Source organism: Bufo gargarizans, chromosome 5 (genome assembly GCF_014858855.1).
Source record: "Bufo gargarizans isolate SCDJY-AF-19 chromosome 5, ASM1485885v1, whole genome shotgun sequence".
Lineage (NCBI taxonomy): Eukaryota > Metazoa > Chordata > Amphibia > Anura > Bufonidae > Bufo > Bufo gargarizans.
Window position 1 is genome coordinate 33,288,834 of NC_058084.1, and position 26,600 is coordinate 33,315,433.

At 45.4% G+C, this 26,600-nt stretch overlaps 1 protein-coding gene across 1 annotated transcript; it reads left to right on the forward strand.

Moving 5' to 3' along the window:
• The first annotated feature begins 12,368 nt into the window (after positions 1-12,368).
• On the forward strand, positions 12,369-26,364 carry LOC122939291 (speriolin-like protein). The gene is made up of 4 exons (XM_044295364.1): positions 12,369-12,687; positions 14,239-14,262; positions 25,161-25,303; positions 26,032-26,364. The coding sequence occupies exons 1-4, from the start codon at positions 12,369-12,371 to the stop codon at positions 26,362-26,364; spliced, it is 819 nt and encodes a 272-aa protein (XP_044151299.1).
• The last annotated feature ends 236 nt before the right edge of the window (positions 26,365-26,600 follow it).

Sequence of the window (26,600 nt, forward strand, 5' to 3'; positions counted from 1 at the left end):
CATCACGGGCATCTATGGTCCTTTTGATGCAACCCATTATCTTATTGGCCTTGGCAACAGCTGCCTGATGGTGGTTGCTACAGTAAAGTTTGCTGTCAACTAAAATCCTTTTCCATGTCAGTGTTACCCAGTGTTTTACCATTTAGTATGTACGGGTGACTTGCATTATTTCTTCCCATGTGCATAACTTTACATTTGTCGGTGTTAAACCTTATCTGCCACTTATCTGCCCAAGCCTCCAATCTATCCAGATCCCTCTGTAGCAGTATACTGTCCTCTTCCGTGTTACCTACTTTACACAGTTTAGTGCTCTATTTCTCCTCGCAGGGCACATTCGCTGGGGGAGATTAGGAGGTTTTAGCTTTCAGGTGTTTCTAGTTATGATGCGGGCTGAGGGACAGCCCAACTATCCTTGTAGTGCAAGTTGTGTTCTGGTCCAATAGAGCGCAGAGTCCCTGGACCTGTCAGGTTCTTACCCGTGCTCTTTTTAAATCCCCTGCTGGCAATTCACCCTTACCAGTTATAGGTTTTCAGTCTCTAGCTGTGCTTTTGGTTCTGTGTGCGTTTGGATTTCTTATTGTATTGACCTCAGCTTACCTTTGACCACTCTCTGTCTCGTGATTTCGTATTGTGTTTTCCGTCTGGTTCTGACTTCGGCATGGCTATTCTGACTACCCTCTGTCGTCTGATGTGGTGCTGCATTGTCCACCCGGCTCCGGCTCATTCCTGTACGACTTCGTCTTTGTGTAGTTTATTTTGTGTGTGTCAGTCCTGCACCTAGCAGAGTAGGAAATGTCGACCAGTTGCAGACTTGCTACCTAGGGCTTGCACTGCAATTTGGTAAGGAAAGTGGGCTGGGTTCCTATTGTGCTGACATGATTACTGACCATACATTTTTTTTTTCCGGGTTACCTAGTGTCATGGATGCCATGGCAGCTCCAGCCACCAGGATGGAGGTTATTGCCCAATTAATCTAGGAATTAAAAGAGAGGGTACAACAACAGGAGTCCCGTGCCCCTGTGGTTTCAGCTCCTTCACCAGTAGAACCTAAGGTAAAGTAGGGAACTTCGACCAGTTGCAGACTTGCCACCTAGGGCTTGCACTGCAAGTCGGCAGGGAAAGCAGGAAAATGAGCTGGGTGTCTGTGTGTTCCTGCCTACTGTGCTGATAATGGTGAAGAAAAAAATATTTATTAAAATCACTTTCTCCTGAACACTCTCTACAACTCCTCCCTCATCACTCTTTAAAGGGTCAACACTTTTAAGGTTTAACATTTTTACCAATTAAATCATTGGAGAACATTTTAGGGTTAGTTTTACTCTGTCAATGAACCACTTTGTCTCTATGATGATGAATGATGATAATTTATAAGGACATGCTAGGAGTTGTGTTATCATATAAATTGCGTTTTAGTCACCCTAACTTTCATATAGATCTGGTGCACTGGAAAAGGGACACTGAAATGTTTGCTATGGCGCCGTTCCATAGAAACGAGTTGCCTCCATCTTGGCCTCCTTTGTAGTTATTTCTGTAGAGCCGATATAAACACTGTAATACTTCTATATACACTCTACGATCTGTATAATGGTGTCTGACACTTCAAAGAGCACATCTGTATTTACCTGTCACAGCAACGTTAATTCTATTAATGATTTGCATATACAATTTACATGGTTGACATTAGGTGAATGTACAGTCATTGCCTCACACCATGTCTGTTCATATATAGAACATTAGGCTTGAAGAAAAATGCAGGGGGGTTGGAAAGTTTTACAAATGAATGTTACCACATGATCATTTGCAAAATACTGGAAAAACGGTCACACAAATGAGACGGCGGCCAAGGTAGTGAAGCTGTATGACAGGAAATAAGTCATGAACAAACCTGTAGTTATGGGTTTCCGTTTAATGTAATATGACTTTACTACTGCATAAGAGATCCTTCAGAGGAAAAGAGCTCTCTTGAACCATGGGAGAACAGACAGACTTCAAAAATTTATTAGTTTGTTCACCCGTGACAGATGCAACGATTTATGTAATCTCCAAAGACATCAACCTAGGACAAACTCATTGCCTGCCACTGTAATTGTATCCAGAATGGTGGACAAAGCTAATAAACTCATGAGTCTACATGAAAAAGTGTCCTTGTCTCCTGGTAGTCTGGAGCTCATAGACTAGCATCGGCATATAGATGCCGGATAATTGGTGGTCTCATGGATTCTGCACTCTATTTAAACATATATAGGCAGGGTGCATCTAGCCTTTCTGTTACCTGAGGCGAAAATTGAAACGGCGCCCCCTCCTCCCCCCATTCCTATGCAAATTCTCAATCTAACCTCTTCCCTCCTAACATTACATACAGGACTACAACAAAACATGCACGGTAAGGGTCCATTCACACATCCGTATGTGTTTTTCCGGCAATGTGCATTCCGCATTTTGCGGACCGCACATCAGCGGCACTATAATAGAAAATGCCTAATCTTGTCTGCAATTGCGGACAAGAATAGGAAATGTTCTATTTTTTTCGGGAACGGAATTGCGGACCCGGAAGTGCGGATCCAGACAGCACTTCGTGTGGTCCCATAGAAAGGAATGGGTCCGCAATTCCGTTCCGCAAAATGCAGAACAGAATTGCGGACGTGTGAATGGAGCCTAACACAGCGCCACATATCTCTTACATCCAGTGACATCTCCTCTGATGTAGATATTCTCTTTCCTCATCTTCTCCTTTCACACCAGACTGCATAGATAATTTCTTTCAGCCGCGTCTCGTCTTCAGTGGCGTGCCTAGGGTATTTGGCACCCGGGGCGGGTACTTTCTCTGGCACCCCCCTTCCCCCAGCCGAAACCATAAGAAACTTTATTTTAACATTTACACAGCTCCTGCACCCATACCTGTACAGCGCTGGGACTCAAGTCACGTCCTGCAGCGCCGTACAGGTACGGCGCTAGTATCCTACAGGTTAATAGGCCTGGTCCTTTCCCATCCATATTTGGGCCCCTTGTAAATTTCTGTCCTGGCACTGGCTGGCAACAGCCTTGTGACTCCTCAACACCCCTCCCCCCATTGAAAATTCAAGGCAGCAAGGCACTTGACTGAAAAAATACTTCTAGTCTGCCTAGTCTGCTGCCTCTTGCCTGCACACTGTTCTGCCACAGTGCCACTGTCTGCACCACTCCTAACTGCCACACACCTCAGCTCGGCGGCAGTGTATGTGCAGACACACACAACACTGGTGAGGTGGTCACTTCACTAGAAGGCACAGCCGTTTTCTTGCTCAGGAGCAATGGAGCAAGCGTCTACAAGGAAGATGGGAGGTTTCCCACCTGGAAGGTGAGCGGCGGCCAGCGGATTAAGTATATCATAGGCCGGGGGCTGTTTACCCATCTTGGGCCTCCTCTGTCCATTTGCCCCGACCATCCCCTCTTTCGCGTTGTGCCCCATGTTTATTTTGGTCTGGAAAATATTAAAGAACACTATGCCATGTACAAACCGGATTCCAAAAAAGTTGGGACACTATACAAATCGTGAATAAAAACTGAATGCAATGATGTGGAGGTGCCAACTTCTAATATTTTATTCAGAATAGAACATAAATCACGGAACAAAAGTTTAAACTGAGAAAATGTACCATTTTAAGGGAAAAATATGTTGAATCAGAATTTCATGGTGTCAACAAATCCCCAAAAAGTTGGGACAAGGCCATTTTCTCCACTGTGTGGCATCTCCCCTTCTTCCTACAACACTCAACAGACGTCTGGGGACCGAGGAGACCAGTTTCTCAAGTTTAGAAGTAGGAATGCTCTCCCATTCTTGTCTAATACAGGCCTCTAACTGTTCAATCGTCTTGGGCCTTCTTTGTTGCACCTTCCTCTTTATGATGCGCCAAATGTTCTCTATAGGTGAAAGATCTGGACTGCAGACTGGCCATTTTAGTGCCGGGATCCTTCTCCTACGCAGCCATGATGTTGTGATTGATGCATTGTGATTGACAGTAGCATTCCTGTTTGTGGTGCAGTGTCGTTTAAGGGCCCGGAGATCAATTTGGACCCACCTGCAACATAAAGGCCACCTTTGTTTATTTTCCAGGGCCACTTTTCATTCCCAATCCGCCCCTAGCTCCCCAATACTATACTGCAGAAACAGTCTTCCTGAAAATAATAGTACCATGCTGATAGTGACCACTTCAATAATAATTGGCATACTGTGCCCTAAGAAATAACTACGCCCAGCAAATCGTGCCCTTGACAATAATAGTGTAACATAATGTCCCTCAAAATAAATGTGGTAAGCTGATACTGCACTAGGATGCCCCCCACAGTAATAGTGCTCCCAAAAGTCCCACCAATAGTAATAATTCTTTACCAGAGCGCACTTAGTTGTAATAGTGCTTCTACAGTGCCCCCAACAGTACTAATGTCCCCATTGTGTCCCAGAAGTAATAATGCTCCTATAGTGCCCATAGTAGTAATCATGTTCCCTATAGTCCCCCAGTAGTATTAAGCTCACCATAATGCCTCCCAGTAGTAATAATCCTCCTTATAACGTGTACCAGTAAAAAAATCATGCCTTATAATGTGCGCTAGTACAAAAAATACCCCCTTATCATGTGTGCCAGTGCAAAATATTTTCCCTTATAATGTGTTCAGTACAAAAAAATACCCCTATAATGTGTGACAGTGTAAGCCGTGTACCGGGGTGGGCTCCCCAGGAAACAGTAAAGTCACGAACGAGGAAAGGAACCCCAACACCAACTTTTGCCAAAACAGAATTTTACTTAAATGTGACAATAAACACAACCACAAATGCTGGGAACATACAATAAATGTACATACACCCAGCCCGAAGGCTGAGGCGCTTGTGCTACAGTGCAGTAATTTACCTACTGGTGGGCACAACTAAACTGCCACACCTTATCTGTCATTACCCTAAAAGAACAAGTATCACTGTATGGGTGTGTGGTATGGGTTAGCCTGCGGTGCAGCACAACAGATTGCAATCTTACACAGATCTGCAGTATTCCCCTTCCCATAACTGGTCCTGTAGCATGCGCCTGAGTATTCCTTTTGAGCAAAACGCCAGCCTGGCTTGCGTTTGTGGGAATTTTATCAGATCTCCAATGTGAAATGTCACTTATTGAGTCCTTGTAATGACCAGTAGTAACACTTGTGGCCTGACACAAACCGAAACCCTAACTAACTGCAGGCCTGGACTCTAGGCGCCAAAACTGAGGTGCGTGCAGGATCTTACCGTCCTGGGTCTCCTTTGCATCGCTAATGACTCTGAACAGAACAAATGTCTCTCCAACAAGCATGCGGTACCGCAGTGTATGTTGCTTTGTTCCTCTGCTCTCATCAGCATTCCTGGCAGCAATCTTCCTTTCTCTGGACAGGATGAGGGTTCTGGACACAATCATCTTCACTTAGCTGAAGCTCTGGTCACAGAGGGATGCTCTCACACAGGGCTGGCCTTTGGGGCGAGCTGTGCAGCCGCACAGGGCGCCATGGCAACAGGGGCGCCAGACAGCGCCGACAGCGAGGAGGCTCCCTTACTACTTTATATGACACAGCTGTGTCTGTGTCACAACTTGCACGCTTCTCATTTAGGAGATTCGAATCCAACGAATCCCAGACATAGTCTTCAGGAAAGGGAGAGATGTGTCTGCTGGGATTCAAACCGACCTTCTGTATTAGAGGCAAAGCACTTACCCACACAGCTATAAGAGCTGCATAGACACTGACTGAAAATATATGAGACTTCTACTGTAGACCGATAATAGCTGTTATAGCCAGTGTACATCTATACACATGACAGCTGCCCCAACACACCCAGCTCTGCTATATCTCTATATATGATAGCTGCCCAAGCACACTCAGCTCTGCTACATCTTATACACATGACAGCTGCCCCAGCACACTCAGCTCTACTATATCTCTATATATGACAGCTGCCCCAGCACACCCAGCTCTGCTTCATCTATACACATGACAGCTGCCCCAACACACCCAGCACTGCTATATCTCTATATATTATAGCTGCCCCCAGCACACTCAGCTCTGCTACATCTCTATACAGGGAGTGCAGAATTATTAGGCAAGTTGTATTTTTGAGGATTAATTTTATTATTGAACAACAACCATGTTCTCAATGAACCCAAAAAACGAATTAATATCAAAGCTGAATATTGTTGGAAGTAGTTTTTAGTTTGTTTTTAGTTTTAGCTATTTTAGGGGGATATCTGTGTGTGCAGGTGACTATTACTGTGCATAATTATTAGGCAACTTAACAAAAAAACAAATATATACCCATTTCAATTATTATTTTTTACCAGTGAAACCAATATAACATCTCAACATTCACAAATATACATTTCTGACATTCAAAAACAAAAACAAATCAGTGACCAATATAGCCACCTTTCTTTGCAAGGACACTCAAAAGCCTGCCATCCATGGATTCTGTCAGTGTTTTGATCTGTTCACCATCAACATTGCGTGCAGCAGCAACCACAGCCTCCCAGACACTGTTCAGAGAGGTGTACTGTTTTCCCTCCTTGTAAATATCACATTTGATGATGGACCACAGGTTCTCAATGGGGTTCAGATCAGGTGAACAAGGAGGCCATGTCATTAGATTTTCTTCTTTTATACCCTTTCTTGCCAGCCACGCTGTGGAGTACTTGGACGCGTGTGATGGAGCATTGTCCTGCATGAAAATCATGCAGGTGTCTTCCAGAAACTGGCAGTAGGACTGGGAGTTGAGCTTGACTCCTTCCTTAACCCGAAAAGGCCCCACAAGCTCATCTTTGATGATACCAGCCCAAACCAGTACTCCACCTCCACCTTGCTGGCGTCTGAGTCGGACTGGAGCTCTCTGCCCTTTACCAATCCAGCCACGGGCCCATCCATCTGGCCCATCAAGACTCACTCTCATTTCATCAGTCCATAAAACCTTAGAAAAATCAGTCTTGAGATATTTCTTGGCCCAGTCTTGACGTTTCAGCTTGTGTGTCTTGTTCAGTGGTGGTCGTCTTTCAGCCTTTCTTACCTTGGCCATGTCTCTGAGTATTGCACACCTTGTGCTTTTGGGCACTCCAGTGATGTTGCAGCTCTGAAATATGGCCAAACTGGTGGCAAGTGGCATCTTGGCAGCTGCACGCTTGACTTTTCTCAGTTCATGGGCAGTTATTTTGCGCCTTGGTTTTTCCACACGCTTCTTGCGACCCTGTTGACTATTTTGAATGAAACGCTTGATTGTTCGATGATCACGCTTCAGAAGCTTTGCAATTTTAAGAGTGCTGCATCCCTCTGCAAGATATCTCACTATTTTTGACTTTTCTGAGCCTGTCAAGTCCTTCTTTTGACCCATTTTGCCAAATGAAAGGAAGTTGCCTAATAATTATGCACACATGATATAGGGTGTTGATGTCATTAGACCACACCCCTTCTCATTACAGAGATGCACATCACCTAATATGCTTAATTGGTAGTAGGCTTTCGAGCCTATACAGCTTGGAGTAAGACAACATGCATAAAGAGGATGATGTGGTCAAAATACTCATTTGCCTAATAATTCTGCACTCCCTGTATATGATAGCTGCCCCAGCACACCCAGCTCTACATACAGTAGATAGATATATAGAGATATAGCAGAGCTGAGTGTGCTGGGGCAGCTGCCATGTGTATAGATGTAGCACAGCTGGGTGTGCTGGGGCAGCTGTCATGTGTATAGATGTAGCAGAGCTGTTTGTGCTGGGGCAGCTATCATATATAGAGATATAGCAGAGCTGAGTGTGCTGGGGCAGCTGTCATATAGAAATATAGCAGTGCTGGGTGTGTTGGGGCAGCTGTCATGTGTATATATGTACACTGACTATAACAGCTATAACAGGGTCTACAGTAGAAGTCTCATATATTTTCAGGCTGTGGCTATGCAGCTTTTATAGCTGTGTGGTTAAGTGCCTTGCCTCTGATACAGAAGGTCGTGGGTTCGAGTCCCAACAGAAACTTTTCTGAAATACAGGCTAAATTAGAATACACAAGCACTGACTCCATATATGGACATACAGCGCGGGACACAGGAAGAGGCTGCATCGCATCGCTGACATAGAGGTAAGTAGAAGTGTTTTTGTAAATACCCGACTGTTACTGCCACATGGGTGGAGAGGGAGGCACTTGATACTGGCACATGGGGGGAGGGGGGTTGGCACCTGATACTGGCACATGGGGGTGTTTGGCACTATGATACTGGCACATGGGGGGAGGAGAGAGGCACTTGATACTGGCACATTGGGAGAGGGGGGAGATGGCACTATGATACTGGCACATATGGGGGGTGGGAAGGAGAGAGGCACTTAATACTGGCACATTGGGGGGGAGATGGCACTATGATACTGGCACATGGGGGGTGTGTGGGAAGGAGAGAGGCACTTGATACTGGCACATGGGGGGAGATGGCACTATGATACTGGCACATGGGAGGAAGGAGAGAGGCACTTGATACTGGCACTTTTGGGGGGAGATGGCACTATGATACTGGCACATTGGGGGGGATATGGCACTATGATACTGGCATTTTGGGGAGGGGGGGGCGAGATGGCACTATGATACTGGGACATGTGGGGGGAAGGAGAGAGGCACTTGATACTGGCACATGATAGGGGGGCATCTATGGGAACACTGGCACATTATTTGAGGGCATTATGGGGGTCCCTTTTTACTGGCACATAATAAGGCCCTTAATCATACCCAGTGTCACCCATAGCCAGTCTCCTGCCCCCCTTAATCATACCCAGTGTCACCCAGAGCCAGTTCCCTGCCCCTTAATCATACCCAGTGTCACCCTTATCCAGTCCCCTGCCCCCTTAATCATACCCAGTGTCTGTCATCCTTAATTTAAGGGGGGGCAGGGTCTAATTGAGGGGGCAGGGGACTGGGTAAGGGTGACACTGGGTATGATTAAGGGGGGCAGGTGACTGGCTATGGGTGACACTGGGTATGATTAAGGCGGGCAGTAGACTGGCTACGGGTGACACTGGGTATGATTGTACTTGTTTGCACTTGCACTTAAATTATCTGTAATAAAAAGAACTGTTTGTTACAAAGATGGCTTTCCTCTTTGTGTATGTTTAGGTGAACCAGTAAGGGGGGGGCACCACAAGATTAGCTCGCACAGGGCACCTGAACACCTAAGGCCAGCCCTGGTCTCACATCTGGATGCCGTCAGATTCTCTGCTCACACAGCTTCTTAGTTTTACTTTCCTCTAAGATGGCTGCTGTCTGTTACTCTCTCAAGAATATGGAGATATATATGCAGTCTGTGGCTGTGTTAGGAAACAGTGTCATCTTGTGGCCAAACAGCAGAATGTCAGTCCAGAACATTTAATTTACTTCACACAAACAGTGTTCAAACAATGAGAGCTGTTTCACCATCTCACACCAGTACAAAAATACCCTTGTTGTGTGCCAGTGCAAAAAATACTTTCTCTTAGTGCTGCCAGCAGAGCCAATATCTCTATAGTGCCCCCATAATGCATGCCGACGCCCTCTACTGTGTGCCAGAACAAAAACGACTCCTTCTTAGTGTCCCCAGTAGAGCCAACGTGCCCCCATAATGTGTGCCAGTTAAAATACCCCTATATAGTGCCCCCAGCAGATGCCCCCATAGTGCTCTTCTCCCCTCCCTTCCCCATAGGACCCCATAATGTGTGCCAGTATAAAATTCCCCTATATAGTGCCCCCAGTAGAAGCCCCATAGTGCCCCTCATAATGTGTGCCAGTATCTAATGCCCCCAGTAGATTCCCCCATAGTGCTCCTCTTCCCTCTTCCCCATATTGGTCAACAGCATGGTGTCAAATGGAAAAAAAACATATACTTACCTCCATGCGGCTGTCAGTGATGGGGTGCAGGCCTCTTCCGGCCTATGTTCCGCGCTATATGTTGCCCAGCTCAGGCAGCGTGATGATGATGTGCCTGCCTCTCATAGGCTACGAGCACTAGGCCTTAAGTCTATCAGAGAACAGCGGAGAAGGGAGACATCGCTCCTATGCCCCGCAGCAGCATTCATCTGTATCACTGTCCTGAGGAGGGCTTGTTTTCTCTTGGAAGCAATTATCATTGGAAATAAACAGAACACTAAGCTGAAGAGCTGCCTCATCCTCCTCGATGCTCTACTTGTCAGGGATTATAATCCTGAACATACCTGATATGTATATATATATTTTTACAGTTTTTATTGAGATTTTTGAATGCAAAACACAGGGTTACAGCATAGGCAATGTTGGATGGATAATTAAGGTCTATACAAGAAAAATAAATACATATTCGTTTTTATTGCCTCTTTCCTGTATAATAATGTAATGTATAACCTTTCTGCATAGATAAGGCCTCCAGGCCCAATTGATTAAAAGTAGGATAGAAGGATCTGGAGAAGGAACTGACAATACAGGGGAGACACACCAAGAATAAAGCTGATCTTTAACTGAATCTCTGTAGGAATGGAGGTCATGAGGAGACAGAATCCTGACAAGCAGAGCAGAAAGGAGGATGAGGCAGCACTTTAGCTCAGTGTTGTGAAGTAACTTGTCCTCCTGTGTGATTAGGACAGGTTTTGTGTGTACTAAAAGGACAGCGGCCTTTTTTTTTCTCTGACTAATTGCTTCCTAGACAAAAAGAGCCATTATAACCAATGAAAGGTATATGGAAATATATTTATAATCAAGTAATATTTAAGTATTTTCATTTTCTTACCCCTTTAAGACCTCTACATACAAGCTCCGATTCTTTTTTTCTGGCACCATATTATTTACTTGGCCATCCTGTAGTACCATGACTGAGAATACCTATGAACCACAATGATAATAACATAGTATCAAAGAAGTTCCTATAATTACCAGTATGGAATAGGCCCTAGAAGACGTTTTTCAGTTCCGCTTCCTGCTCTTACATGTGAAAAGATGATAGTCCCACAACAAACATTGATGTCTAATATGGATCCATATATACAGAACAGATATGATTTTCAGGTCCCTAATGAGTTCTACAGGGAATACCATCTGGTATGTTAAGGGTGCATTCAGACAACCATATTCTGGGGTCGCATCCATTCCGCAATTTCAATGGGGCTGCAAAAGATGTGGACAGCACACCGCGAGGGCTGTCCGCATTCGCAGTTCCTGGCCCTGCAAAAAAATACAGAGCATGTCCTATTCTTGTCTGCAATCGCGGACAAGAATAGGGATTTCTATATAGCGCCGGTATCCATGATTAGCGGACTGCAAAGCGCTTACCATCATCTGAATGTAGCCTACGTTTGATGGAGCATGCTGCAATGAGGGCCATCTTTTGAAATATCTGATGCAGTAAACTGGCCCACCTATCTTTTGTGTTATATTGTATCCCATAATAAATGTAATGGAGCACAGTTACCAAAGCTGCGCCTGTCTTGATATCCCCTGTGCCGCCATAGGATGTGCTTAACTTATGAGGCGCTCACCTCATCATAAATTAAGCGCATTCTCCATTGGTCCCTGCGCCTATAATAAAATTTACCTCAGCTTGTAGCTGGAGTAAATGTTATACATCATTTAGGCCAGAAACCTGGAATAACGTAAATGATGATACATCTGCCGGGGCCCCGTCCACACCACGTCCTCGTTTCAGAAAATGGTGGAGACGTCAGTTTTTGGAACAGGGGAAACTGTAAAAGACCCCCAATGTGACTAATGTGGAGATAATGGATAATGTCTCATTCATACATATTCTTACATTTCACAAGAAGATCGGCTCTGATTTATCAAAACTGGTGTACAGGAAAGCTGACTGAGTTGCCCATAGCAACCAATCATATTCTACCTTTCATTTTCCAAAGGAGCTCTGAGAAATGAAAGGTGGAATCTGATTGGTTGCTATAGGCAACTAAGCCAGTTTTCTTTATACCAGTTTTGATAAATCTCTTCCATTATTTTTTACCGTGCACCACACTGTACAATATTAGGATGTAACGAGCTGCTTAGGATTATTATTATTTCTTCTAATAATTTAGGAAAGCTGTTTGCCTCCACTAAATATGGGTCTCAGTCGTCAACTTCCCTCGTTGCCCATAGCCACCAGTCAGAGCTCAACTTCCATTTTTCAACAGCAGCTTAAGAAACGAAAGCTAAGCTCTGATTGGTTGCTATGGGCAACAAAGAGCGTCTTACTATTAGGCAGCTTTGATAAATGTTCTATATTTTCCTTATGTGACACAGTGACATAGGTAAGACATTGTGATGTCACAAGCTGTGTTCTGTGAAGGACTTTCATACGTCCCAGCGGTGTGTACGGCAGCCATTCAGCCTTCCAGTGTCCCTGTCACCTTGTAAAGATGGAGCTACCCAGCTGCTACGACACAAATCTCTTAAAGAGCGAAAACGATAATTTGAAGCAGCAGAACATAGAGCTGAGGAAGATCCTTCAGTTAACGCAAGAAAATGCAGAACTGAGGAACATCTTGGAGAAATCAAGCCACAATCCTGATGAGCTACAGCTCTGCGGCGTGAGAACCAAACACAGAGAGGAAGATTCTAGATACAAGATGGATAGTGCCAAACCCTCAATGGATAGTCATAAACAGCACAAGGAAGAGACCGGACACACCGAGGACTCTAGATCTCAACCAGATGGTGCCAAACATGCAGCTATAGGTAAGATGACAATTCCAGGCTAGCTACAGGGGTGCACAGGTAGTAGTTGCACCATGGCCCTGGTGTCTGGGCACCCAAAGTCCTCTCTGCCACCACAAGGCCGGGAGGAAGTATTTTAGTGCCCTAGGCGGAGCAGGCAAATTCCCCCCCCCCCCCCCCCCCCCCGAATCAATTTAAAGTGACATTACTTTCTTATAAATAGATTAATTGCTGTAGGATAGGTGGGTATGGAGGAGGAAGAAGTTAGAGAACACGATAGGGGTCCTGGTTAACCATGGCCATTGTCAGATTCTAATAAATAGATTAAAACATATAAAAAATAAAAACTTACAGGTGACGGCAGGGGTGTGTAGCGCCCTCTGCTTCATAGGAAGACATCAGTATTACTATATGGCCAGACTCGGACTGGCCCACAGGGGTACAGGAGAATCCCCCAGTGGGCCCCTGAATAAGGTGGGCCCCCACTCCCTGTACAAGTTGTACATGGCACAATAGACTGACTTGTACTACATACAGCATCTCAACCAGCCTATGCATCCATACAAAGACTGAGAAGATTATTTAACAAACCACCCAGTTTATTATGTTACTGTAGATGCACCATCTGGCTGAGATGACTTCTAGATATAGAAGCAGGCCAGCCAGCATTCTCTTTCCCCAGAGACCCACTTTCTTGAAGTCACTGCAGGGACCCCCATAATCAATCATCTTGTAGTACCCTGCTGCTGCATGCCGATGTGTGAGCAGGTAATATTTTTCATATTATATTATATTATTATTTTATATGGCACATGGTGGATGGGAGACTTTTACAAATTTTGCAAAGCAGACCTCAAGTTTATGCAGACCCCAAACCAGTCTCTAGAGAGACGCAAGATCAGCCACTAAATTTATACAGACACCAGATCAGCCCTCACATTTATAGATGCCAGATCAGCCCCCAAATTTTACAGACCCCAGATCAGTCCCAATATTTATGCAGACCCCCACAATTATATAGACCCCAAGTTCATACAGACCTCCAATCAGACCCCTGTTGCCACTATTACACCACTAGACCCCTAAATGCAGACCTCAGACCATACCAAAAAAGATACTCACCTCTCTTCTCTTATGGGCAGCTTTTTGTGCAGCACTGTGTCTGGGCGCCAGCAGTGCATTGTGATCGGACACTGTGCGGTGCGCTCCTCCTCACAGTATGCTTTGACATTGTGTGCTATCAGGACCTAGTGCAGCGCAGGCATCTGGAGCAGAAGACCATGGAGCAGCTTCAGCGCTCATTAATTAATTGTGCCCCCCCCCCCCCCTTACGGGTAGCGAGGTAGCCTCCTGGACGGGTACCTACCCTTGCTTTCTCATCTTCCTTGCCTTGTCATTAGTAGGATATCCTTAAATCATGACCTGTTGGAGGTACTTGAGAAACAGAGTCAAGTAGCATTGTTCTAATGAGTTGTGTACGATACCCAATGATAAAGTGAATCTAATTATTTCCTTTCTCTTCCTTTCTTCTAAAATGTCATGCTCACCCCCCTGACTGCCCTCCTAATAAAGAATGTGGAACACACTCTCCTCAAAGTAAGTGACTTCCATTTTATATATTACATATATTGTTGAATATTAAGGGTTATTCCCATCTGGACATTTATGGCATATCCACACCTCTGAAACGTTAGGAGGTCTCAGAAGTGGGATCATACATGTTCAAATGGGAATAGAGAAGGATTACACCATGCAAAACTTGGGTGGTGCTGTCAATGATACCTTCTATCCTGTCCTGTAATTTTCCGGAAGACAACAGATTGTTGAGGCTTCTTATTCCTTCTGATTCTTCTTGCTGACATAGAGCAAAGAGAATGAAGCTGGCATTACTCTACAGATCTTGGCCACCAAGAACACGTGGCTGGCTCAAATAATGGGGTGGCATAAGTCTACAAACAGCTTCCGAAACTCATTAATAGCACCATTACATTGTGATTTATTGTTTTTACATGTTGTCAATTACTGAAAACCTTCAGAGACCAACTGTGAATGCCAAGTGCATGGTTGCCAACATCCCAAATTTTTCAGGATTGTCCCAGCAAATGTGGCTTGTCCTGGCCTGAATATACAGTTGTGTTCAAAATAATAGCAGTCAGATATCACTAACCTGATCAATCACTATTTTTGATAGAAATAATATTTCTACATGGCTAATAATTTACTAGCAGGTGTAGTAGAGTAATAGAAATCAAACAGACCCAACAGTCATGACATGCATGCTGCTGATTCTGTGTAATTCACTTATTGAAAGGGGTATGTTCAAAATAATAGCATTGTGGAGTTCAATGAGTGAGGTCATTCATTATTTGAAAATCAGTCAGCAATTATTGCCCTTATTTAAGCAAGGAAGGCAGCAAATGTTGTACATGCTGGTTACAGTGCATTTCTCTCTGAAATTCTGAGGAAAATGAGTTGTTCCAGACATTGTTCAGAAGAACAGTGTACCTTGATTAAAAAGTTGATTGGAGAGGAGAAAACATATAAAGAAGTGCAGAAAATGATAGGTTGCTCAGCTAAAACGATCGCAAATACTTTAAAATGGCAACTAAAACCTGAAAGACGTGGAAGAAAGAGAAAAACTACCATTCGAATGGATAGAAGAATAGCCAAAATGGCAAGGACTCAGCCAATAATCAGCTCCAGGAAGATCAAAGAAGGTCTAAAGTTACCTGTGAGTACTGTTACAATACTGTTACTGTTACTGTTACAATTAGAAGACGCCTATGTGAAGCCAAGCTATCTGCAAGAAGCCCCCACAAAGTCCCACTGTTGAAAAAAAGACATGTGCTGAAGAGGTTACAATTTGCCAAAGAGAACATTGACCGGCCTAAAGAGAACTTGTGGACTGATGAAAGTAAGGGTTTGTCAGTGAAGCATGGTGGCGCAAGCATCATGATATGGGGATGTTTCTCATACTACGGTGTTGGGCCTATTTATCGCATACCAGGGATCATGGATCAGTTTGAATACATCAGAATACTTGAAGAGGTCATGCTGCCTTATGCTGAAGAGGAAATGCCCTTGAAATGGGTGTTCCAAGAAGACAACGACCCCAAACACACCAGTAAACGTGCAACATCTTGGTTCCAGACCATCAAGAATGACGTTATGGAGTGGCCAGCTCAATCCCCGAATCTTAATCCAATAGAAAACTTGTAGGGTGACATAAAAAATGCAGTTTCTGAGGCAAAACCAAGAAATAGCGAAGAACTGTGGAATGTAGTCCAATCATCCTGGGCTGGAACACCTGTTCACAGGGGCCAGAAGTTGGTTGATTCCGTGCAGCACAGATGTACAGCAGTTCTCAGAAACAGCGGTTATACAACTAAATATTAGTTAAGTGATTCAAAGGAAGCAAAATCTTCAAACATTTTTCAGTTTATATAGTGAATGTTTGAATTTGTAAAGAAGAATACAAACACTGCTATTTTTTTTTAACAGTCTAATATTCACCTTTCTTAAAGTTCAGAGCTGAACCTGGACAGCCCTCCATTTTCACCCAGGCAGCCCCCCTGACATGAGTTCATGCTCCGATGCTCTCCTTTGCCCTGCGCTAAATTGCACAGGGCAAAGGCATTTTTCTGAGTTCCGGTGACGTACCGGGGCTCTCCATGGGGCTGACAGGAACCCCGGTGACGTCACCGGCACTGATGGGCGGGATGTGGCTCTGCCCTAGCCAGTAAAACGGCTAGGGCAGAGCTAAAGCCCGCCCCTCAGAGCCGGTGACGTTCGCCGAACACACCGCTGGGCGGAAGTTACCGCCCGGCAGTGTGTTATTGAAAACACAAGAGCCCGTGCCCAGCGCGATCTAGTGCAGGGCACTGGAGCGCATTGGAGCATGAGATGCTCCGATGCTAGGCTCAGGGGGGCTGCCGGGGTGAAAATAAGGGTATGTCCGGGTTCAGCTCTGAACCCGGACAACCCCTTTAATCTTTTTTAGAGGGACAACACAAATTTGATATATTTTTCTTCATGTTTTGATTTGGAATAGAATTTGTAGAGTTCCCAATGCATTTGTGTGTATGGAAATAGAAGTTATTAGAAGGATTTTGAGCTTTATTCACTTTTTTAAACTCACTGCTATTATTTTGAACATAACTGTAGGTGGGGCTTATGTAATGCCCACAATGAAGTAGGCAGAGATGAATGCCCCAAATTTACCAAAACGAATAATGATAAGCAAGGAAGTGGTTTATAAAGTGGTCGTTTAAAATTTGTAGTGGATGGCCAGCTTCTAGGGAATGTGTCTTCAGAAATTGAACTATTGTATAAATCATGTTTTATAGAAACATTTTTAAAGAATTTTTAGTGATGTTATTTTATTATCCCATGTCAATATCTATATTTAAATAAAAAACATAAAATCCTGCAGTTTTCGCACTGACCACAAGGCCTAATAATAGACGCCACTTCTTGGTCTGTAAAGATCACTTTACTGCAGTTATCTGCTTATCATTATAGGCAGGATTGGAATGGCATATATCACCTCTGTGTATAGATAACACAGAATCCACCATTTACAATAGGTTAGGGCTGTATTATATTAAAAGATTTTTTAGGAGATTGTCGGGAAAGAAGGGTTCCTTCCCAACAATCGTGTGCTCATCAGCAACGGAGACCACTGCTATTACATGCAGCAATGTCCTCCTCCGTAAGGGGAGGAGCGATCGCTAATGCCATCGCTCGTCACAATACTGAACTATTATTTGCCGGCAGCAGATCGTGATTACACAGCACAACCTGCCGCCAGCAAACAATGATTTTTAAGCATGCTAAAGGATTCCAATTACTCGATGAACAAGCGTTTGCTCGTTCATCGGGTAATTGGAGGCAGAATTACACTGCCAGATCATCACTAACGAGCGTTCCTACAAAAGCTCATTAGCAATTATCTGCCGATCATCGACCAGTGTAAAGGGTATATAAGACTGGCAGATTTTCTGCCTGATAATCGCTAACAAGCGTTCCTATGAGCGCTCATTAGCGATCATCTGGCAGTCTAATACTGCCTCCGATTGCCCAATGAATGAGCACATGTTCGTTCATAAGGCAATTCAGATCTTTCAGCATGCTGAAAGATCTGGATTTTCCAGCAGCAGACGTGCTCTGTAATCACGATCTTCCGTCGGCACACCGCTGTCCTGCATGAGGACGAGCGATGGCATAGTGATCGCGCCTCCCCATGCTGCGGAGGACATTGGTGCATGTAATAGCAGTGGTGTCCTCTGCAAGCTATCTGGCAACAATTGATTGAATAGACCCTTAATACAGCCGATGGTCGGCCAGACCTTATCTCCTGACCTCTGCACAGGTCACAGAGCAGGCCTAGAAAACTCCCCTATAGAAGTCAAAGAGGTCCCCTCCTGGCCATTGTATTTATGGCCCATGTGGCTGCTGTAAAGCAATTCTCTAAATGCTGTTAAGAACAGCTCAAGCAAGATGGTCACCCTCATAGTTATGTTCAAGATAAAGGAGCTGATATCTGTGGTGCTGGGGCTGCTGGTACATCCAGTAATATACTCAGTTGGCTAACTGTAGATATGGTCCAAGACAAGTTAAATAAGGTAAATGTCGGCAAGACTCCGGGTCCAGATGGATTACACCAAAGAGTTCTTAAAGAGCTCAGTTCAGTCACTGCTGTGCCCCTGTTTATAATTTTTAAAGATTCTCTAGGTACTGGTACAGTGCCAAGTGATTGGCGCAAGGCAAATGTGGTGCCCATATTCAAAAAAGGATCTAGGTCCTCCACAGGAAATTATAGAACAGTTACTGTATTTTTCGCCCTATAAGACGCATCGGCCCATAAGACGCACCTAGGTTTTAGAGGAGGACAATAAGAAAAAAATATTTTTCATCAGATCTCAGATCAGGCCAGCAATCAGACCCCAATGTTAATCAGACCACATCTGACAGCCCCAATCAGACCCCCAATGTTAATAATCCCCTTAATCAGACCTCAGATCAGACCCCCAATGTTAATAAGACCTCAGATCAGACCCCCATGTCTCAGATCAGCCACCATGCCATTTATGAGCACCCATGCCATTTATGAGCCTGCATTATGAGCCCCCATGCCATTTATGAGCCCCATTAGCCCCCATGCCAGTTATGAGCCCACATGCCAGTTATGAGCCCCAGTGCCATTTATGACCCCCTCATGCCATTTATGAGCCCCCATTATGAGCCTCCAGTGCCATTTATTATGCCTCCAGTTCCATTTATTATGCCCCCACTATGAGCACCAGTGCCACAGAGCAAATACAATAAAAAAACAATTACCTCTCCTGATCCTGGACGCTGCCACACCTCCAGTGCGCTCTGTCTTCTTCCTGCTGTCGGCTGTGCTGTGACCCGGCGCACACAGCGTGACGTCACAGCACACCGTCATACTGTGCTCAGCCTTCACAGCGAACAGCTGAGGACCAGGAAGCGGTGAATACAGAGTCTTCACCGCTTCCCGGTCCTCCGGTACTAATGAGCACTTCCAAATTGGAAGCGCTTCATTAGTATTCGCCCCATAAGACGTAATATTACCACTTTACAAAGTGTTGGTACGGCCTCATCTGGAATATGCAGTTCAGTTCTGCGCACCAGTCCATAGAAAAGAGCAGCTGGAAAAAGTACAGAGGAGAGCGACTAAACTGATAAGGGGCATGGAAGGTCTTAGTTATGAAGAAAGATTAAAATAATTACATTTATTTAGTCTTGAGAAGAGATGTCTAAGGGGTGTAGGAAGGCGAAAGGGTCCGTCATTGACGGAAAGTATGTGTCTTTCCGTCTCCTGGCCTCGGTGAGGTAAGAGACGGAAATTTCATGTGTCAGCGGCAGCTAGTGCTGGCTGACATGGTTTTGCTATTTAGTATGGCTGGAAAGCCCATCCGGAACGGCTCTTACTGGGAGCATCCAAAGTGCAGGGTGAGTGGCTGCTCCCCACGTTCCAGGCCGGGTCTTGGTTTGGGCTATAAAACACAGGCAGCACTGTCAGGTGGTAGGAATTTACTCCTTTCTGACAGTGAAGCTCTGTCGGTCTCTGTTTTGGGACCTGGGAGTTTGGGCCTGGGTAAAGACCTGCTACCTTGTTGGCGTGAGAAGAGGTGGTTTCTGCTATGTCCAAGGACTTCTGCATTGCTGCATGGTGTGAACAGACACCAGACTCAAGGTGACTGTTTTCTTTGAAACTGATTTTTTGTTTTGCTTATCCTAATGTGTGAATAAACACCGAACTGTTTAAGTTAAAGTCGTTGTCGTTGCCTCTATACTGTGTCCGCAAGCCTGTCTACCATAGAAAATCCCCACAATGGGTGTCGGATGCGGGAAAACGCAGTGAGGCAGGCCTGAAGGCTGAAAATTTTTGTTTATCCCGGCACAAGTGCATGTCCTACATTAAGCCGGCAAGGTTACGACCCGTGTCCCCTGACAAAATGGAGGCGGTCGTGAAGGCCCTCGTGGAGGCTAACTTGCAGCAGTGGGAGGCTAACAAGCAGCAGCAGGAAACTAACCAGCTGCTATTGCAACATGTGATGGCATTGCAAGCGGCAGGAGCATCCCTTAACGTCCACGATGCCCGGAAAGCTGTCCGTGCGGCGATCCCTACTATGGCGACGAGACCTATTTGGCGCTGTTCGAAAAGGTGGCCGTGAGGGAAAAGTTACGCCGAGACCAGTGGGTTGAGGTCTTCACTCCGTTCCTGGCATCTGGACCCCAGCAAGTTTTTTTCGATCTCCCCGATGATCAAGCGGCCGACTACCTGACCGTAAAAGGTGAGATCCTGGCAAAACTGGGGGTGAATGTGTTGGTCCCGGCCCAGCGAGTGCATCAGTGGGAATTTAACCCGGTTGAACCCACCAGACCGCAGTATTATGACCTGTTACACCGTTTGCAAAATTTTTTGCAGCCTGACGTACTGACCCCCACTTCTATGCTGGACCATCTCTTGGCGGATGTGTTCTGAAGGGAATTGCTGTACCCCTCCAGCACTGGATCGGCCAGGTGTCTCAGGGTAATGCCTTGGAGATGGTCGACCTGGTGGAGTGTTACGAGGCCACCAGAAATCTACAGGGGGATTCTTTTAGGAGGAGGCCAGTCAAACCCCAGAAGTCTCCACCCCAGACCCGGCGGCCGGTGCCAGACAAACCTGCCTGGGGCGTACCCCCTGTAGACCCAGCCTCGTGGTATGCTGGTGATGTCAGGAGCCTGGACACATAAAGGCTGACTGTCCCTATCGGGGTGAACCCATGGACACAAACTATGGCTACCGCCACTCATTTTATGCCAGGAAGTTGTGTGCCACAGGAACCTCCGAGACTATAGAAAATAGCCACCTGCGCCAGGTGGAAGTGGGGGACACTCTGGCGGTGGCTATGCTGGATTCAGGGAGCCTAGTGTCCCTGGTAAGAGCTGCCCAGGTATGCCCCGCCGAGTATACTGGCCAAAAGCTTGGCGTAGTGTGTATTCATGGAGACTTAAAGGACTATCCCACCATCCTGGTCTCTCTATCAATGGTGGCTTATAATTCCCCGGTTTCCCTGCACTGTGGCCGGATACGAAAGTTACCGATACCCGGGAGACAGACGTAACCCTAGCAGAGTGGCCCGACTCAGGGGGGAGACCAAAACCCTGGTAACCTGAGTCCAAAGGGCCAGCGGTAGGGGTGACCTCCACTTCGGTGGAAGAGGGGGAGACGACCCCGCTAAGTGTGATGGTGGGAGACGTGGAGGACTTGCCGCCGTGTCCGGAGTTGGCAGACCTCAATGTCTCCGGAGATAATTTTGGTACAGCACAGCACCAGGACCCGACTCTATGCCGAGCCTGAATATGGTAGTAGTTGAGGGTGAGCCGCAACAACCGGGGGCCGAGTCTATACAGGAGATGCTGTATCGGGTAAATCAACTACGGGGTGAGCATATTGAACAGCTGGTGGTGCCTAAGGTGTATCACAAGCTCGTGTTGGCACCTGGGCCAGCAGAAAACGCAGGACCAGATTCTACAGCGGTTCTACTGGCCCAGTGTGTTCAGAGAGGGGGAAGAGTATTGTAAGTCTTGCCCAACCTGCCAGATAACCAGCCCACAGCCACATTTCAGCAGTCCTCTGGTACCTCTCCCGATTATTGAGGTTCCATTTGAGTGGATCGCTATGGATCTCATAGGCCCAGTACCGAAGTCCACTAGAGGGCACCAACACATCTTGGTCATCCTCGACTATGCCACTCGGTACCCGGAGGTGGTGCTACTGCGTCATACATCAGCCAAGCTTATAGCTAAGGAGTTAATGAAGATGTTTTCTTGAGTGGGTCTGCCTAAGGAGGTTCTGACTGACCAAGGGACCCCGTTTATGTCCGAGGTCATGAGGGAACTCTGTAAGTTGCTCCACATAAAACAGTTACGGACGTCCGTGTATTCGTGTAAAAAATATGTTAAAAAGAGCGTTGTCTAAGGATGGGAGGGACTGGGAACTTCTTCTGCCCTATCTCATTTTCGCAGTGCGAGAAGTGCCCCGGGCCTTTACTGGGTTATTGCCCTTCGAACTGCTATACGGTAGACACCCTCTCGGTCTGTTGGATGTGGCCAAAGAGTTGTGGGAACAACAACCCACACCGCACAAAAGTGTTCTTGAATACGTCACCCAGATGCAAGGACGGATGGAAACAGTGTTACCTCTGGTTAGGGAGCATATGGAGGCAGCACAGCAAGCCCAAAGTAGGGTCTATAATCGGCAGGCTCGGGTCCAGAACTTTAACCCGGGTGATCTGGTGTTGATTTTGGTACCGACTGTATACAGTAAGTACATAGCTAGGTGGCAGGGTACTTGAAAAAATTGGAGAAGTAGATTACAAGGTACACCAGCCAGGGAGGCGAAAGCCAGACCAGGTGTACCATGTAAATCTGCTTAAACTATGGAGAGATAGGGAAACCTGTACGGAAGTCAGCCCACGACCAGGGTTCTTAGGAGAAGTGGTTTCAGCCCCTCTGTCTGTAGCAAGGTAAGTGGCTGCCACAGTGAAAATTGCTGACAGCCTCTCCTCTAAACAGGCTCAGGAAGCCAGGGAGTTCATTAGTCGGAACACGGATGTATTCTCGGACCTCCCTGGATGCACGTCCATAATCTGGCATGATATTATCATTGAGCCTCAGGCAAAAGTCTGGTTAAAACCATACCGGGTACCCGAGGCTCGGCGACAAGCCATTGCAGAGGAAGTGCAGCTAATGCTCCAGCTAGGTGTCATGGAGGAGTCAAAAAGTGAATGGGCCAGTCCGATAGTCTTAATACCCAAGCCGGATGGGACATTGCGGTTCTGTAACGACTTCCGCAAACTGAGTGAGGTGTCCAAGTTTGACGCATATCCCATGCCCAGAGTAGATGAGCTTATTGAGAAGTAGGCCAAGCTCGGTATTTTTCTGTGTTGGACCTCACCAAAGGGTACTGGCAGGTACCCTTGACGGAGGCTGCAGAGGAAAAAACTGCTTTCATCACACCAGAGGGGGTGTATCAGTACTAGGTATTACCCTTTGGTCTACACGGCGCTCCCGCCATGTTTCAAAGGCTAATGGACATTGTACTATGTCCACATCATTGGTACGCTTCGGCGTACCTGGACGATATCGTTATCCATAGCACCGACTGGGAAGGTCACCTATCTAAAGTACAGGCTGTAGTGGACTCCCTTAGGAAGGCTGGCTTAACTGCTAACCCAAAAAAGTGCGCAATAGGGTTAGAAGAGACCAAGTACCTGGGGTATGTAATTGGGCGCGGAATGATCAAACCTCAGGTGAACAAAATTGAAGCAATTAGGAATTGGCCCCCGACCTGTCACTACTCGGCAAGTAAAGTCCTTCCTGGGTATGGTGGGGTACTATATGAGGTTTGTCCCCAATTTTGCTACAGTCGCCGCACCATTGACAGACGTTTTGAAGGGACGTAAGTCCCTTCAAAAGGTCTGTCAATGGTTGGCATGAGAGCAGGTGGTTTCTGCTATGTCCAAGAACTTCTGCATTGCTGCATGGTGTGAACAAACACCAGACTCAAGGTGACTGTTTTTCTTAAAAAAATGACTTTTTGTTTTGCTTATCCTTATGTGTGAATAAACACCGAACTGTTTAAGTTAAAGACGTTGTCATTGCCTTTATACTGCGTCCGCAAGCCTGTCTACCAGAGCAAATCCCGACAGGGGGGACATGATTAATCTATACAAATATATAAATGGGCCATACAAAAAATACGGTGAAAAACTGTTCCATGTCAAATGCCCTCAAAAGACAAGGGGGCACTGCCTCTGACTGTAGAAGAAAAAGTTCCGTCTCCAGATGCGTCAAAGCTTCTTTACTGTAAGAACTGTGAACCTGTGGAATAGACTTCCTCAGGACATGGTCACAGCAGGAACAGTGGGCAGTTTTGAAAAGGGTTTAGATTAATTCTTAAAAGTAAATTACATTAATGCTTATGAAAATGTGTAGAAATCTGAGTCTCACTTCCTTCTGGTATTCGCGTCCCCACCTATGCCTTGGTTGAACTTGATGGACTTATGTCTTTTTTTAACCGTATTAACTATGTATATAAGAAAAAAAAGATATGTTTTGCTATCTGGTTTTAATTGGCAGAAAAAAAATTCAATGACACATTTCCTTTTGCAAAATTCCTACTTGTTAGAAGGATCCCTTGAAAATAAGGTGATCACAATGTTCCACCTGCTGGGAAACTAGAAATCAACTGTAACCTATCAGTAATGCTGGGTTTACACAGCCCGATTGTCGGGCAGATTATAGAGGACGAACGTTCCTGCGAATACTTGTTCCCGATAGTCTGCCTGTCTAAAGGTGCAGCCGATCACCCAATGAGCGAGCAAAAGGCTTGTTAATCGGGTGAAACTGTTGTTCCTGCAGGCAAATAAATTATCGTTCCCAGACAGCAGATCGTGCTGTCTGCTGCCCAGAAACAATGCAGCTGTATGAGGACAGGCGACAGGGGTAGCGATTGCCTGTTCTCATAGTATAGAGATGATCGCTGCATGTAAATGCAGAACTTCACCCCCACTGAACAAGCAGCTAGTTGTTGAGAAGGAACACTTCCTTCCCGATAATCGGCTTCTCCTCGGGCTATGTAAACCCAGCTTAAGTGCTCTACTTCCCTGCAGTGCCACCACAGGAGAAATTTTGCATTACACAGTGATTATTTAAATCAGTGGGTGGTCTGTGTAATGCAGGACAGGACAGGTCCTCCAAAGAGAGAGAGATGCTCTGTCACCACTTTCCACTGAGGTCAAAAGAAAATAATCCTATCAGATATAGCACAGGACAGCAATGTCATAAGGATCTTCTCAAATTTGAAGCTCACTACCACACCCAAACCAGAGTCTGTAAAAGAAAAGTTCTCTTTTTTTGATATATCACTCTGCAAATGTGTGTATCGTTGCAACTAATGGTAACTCTGTCCTTCACAGATTCTCACCAGCTCCATCTCATGCAACGTATCATAGGGGAGATCGCCTTTCAGCTTGACCGTAGGATTCTAACAAATATCTTTCCGCATCAAGGGAGATTGTATGGGATCACTGTGGCCAACATCGCACAGAAGATAACGGAGGTACTACCAGGGATACAGCTGAGCATAGGCAATATGTTGCCAATCTACATACAAAAACACCCCAACACCTAACATAAATAGAAACAACACATGGACTCATTCAAATAAGGGTATGCCCATATGTTAAACTATAACCTACAAATATGTTCCACAAACGGAACCCAGGGACACCATGCCCAATATAGTATCACAAAAATATTAAATGTATTAAATACAAAATTACATGCTTAAAAACATAAATAGGACAAACATCAGAAATGGGTAACAATTACTACAATTGCCATACCAGGTCACTGACTTCAGTGCCTCCAAAAAAGATGTATAGCATGTCAAAAAGTAATAACAGGGGGGAACATGTGGCATAGAGTAACAATAATAGTTAATGTAAGTAGCCAGAAAATGACTATACATCAATATAGAGGGGGATGTCCTACTGAAACCTCAAATACCTCTATAAAGTCAGGCTACATAAATAGAAATCATAAGTAAAACTCCCACCAACAAGACCCACCTGTAGACATGATCGAGGGAAATTAATCCAGAAATGGTCAGAAAACACCTCAGAATCTCATGCTCTACTGACTGAGCTAGTCGGTAGAGCATGAGACTCTGAGGCTTTTTACTTTTTGACATACATCTAGCAAAAGTGATGACTTTCTTCCATTTCCATTGATTTTACACGTTCTTGGTCATTTGCTACACTCACCTACTCTACTTCTTTTTGTCAGGCATCTACAGACCATGAGTCAGGAAAGGTTGTTGAGAGGAAGAAGGCTGAAATGATGCAGAGATATGAAGATATAATGAACCTAATGAAGCAGTATGGTTATGACGTAGCTGTCCATCCAACCTTCTCAGAGAACCTAGTTAATGTGTATGGAATCATGAAGGAGTACCCACCTTCAAATTCTCATGAAATGCGCAGCTTATGTGACCCCGCCAACTTGAAGAAGATTGCTTACAGTGCTGTGCCATCCTCTGACCTGGAAAACGTCCTTATTCTGCTCAAATGTCTGTCTAAGTTATCCAGACGTGATGGCAAACCAGTATTCCTACACTAAGAACAACAGTAACTTGTGTGCTGTTACTTAGCACGGCAGTGTATAACTACTAATAAAGATCCAGAATGGCAGCTCTTCTGGTATTGGGTTCTTCTGGGGTTGTGCTTCAGTCTTCAGTGGAAGCTTTGTACATCCAGCTATGTGAAGCACATGTTAACACTGCAATTACTCTCAACACCTACTGTGTCAAAGTACAGCATCCATAGGATGACCCATGTCCCTTATGTCAAAGGGAT

What these genes read in the sequence shown, in the direction of transcription:
- LOC122939291 (XM_044295364.1), top strand. Translation starts at nt 12,369, where the DNA reads ATGGAGCTACCCAGCTGCTACGACACAAATCTCTTAAAGAGCGAAAAC. An exon ending in TGCCAAACATGCAGCTATAG is followed by an intron (nt 12,688 to 14,238) that starts GTAAGATGACAA and finishes CTCCTAATAAAG; the next exon opens with AATGTGGAACACACTCTCCT. An exon ending in TCGCACAGAAGATAACGGAG is followed by an intron (nt 25,304 to 26,031) that starts GTACTACCAGGG and finishes TCTTTTTGTCAG; the next exon opens with GCATCTACAGACCATGAGTC.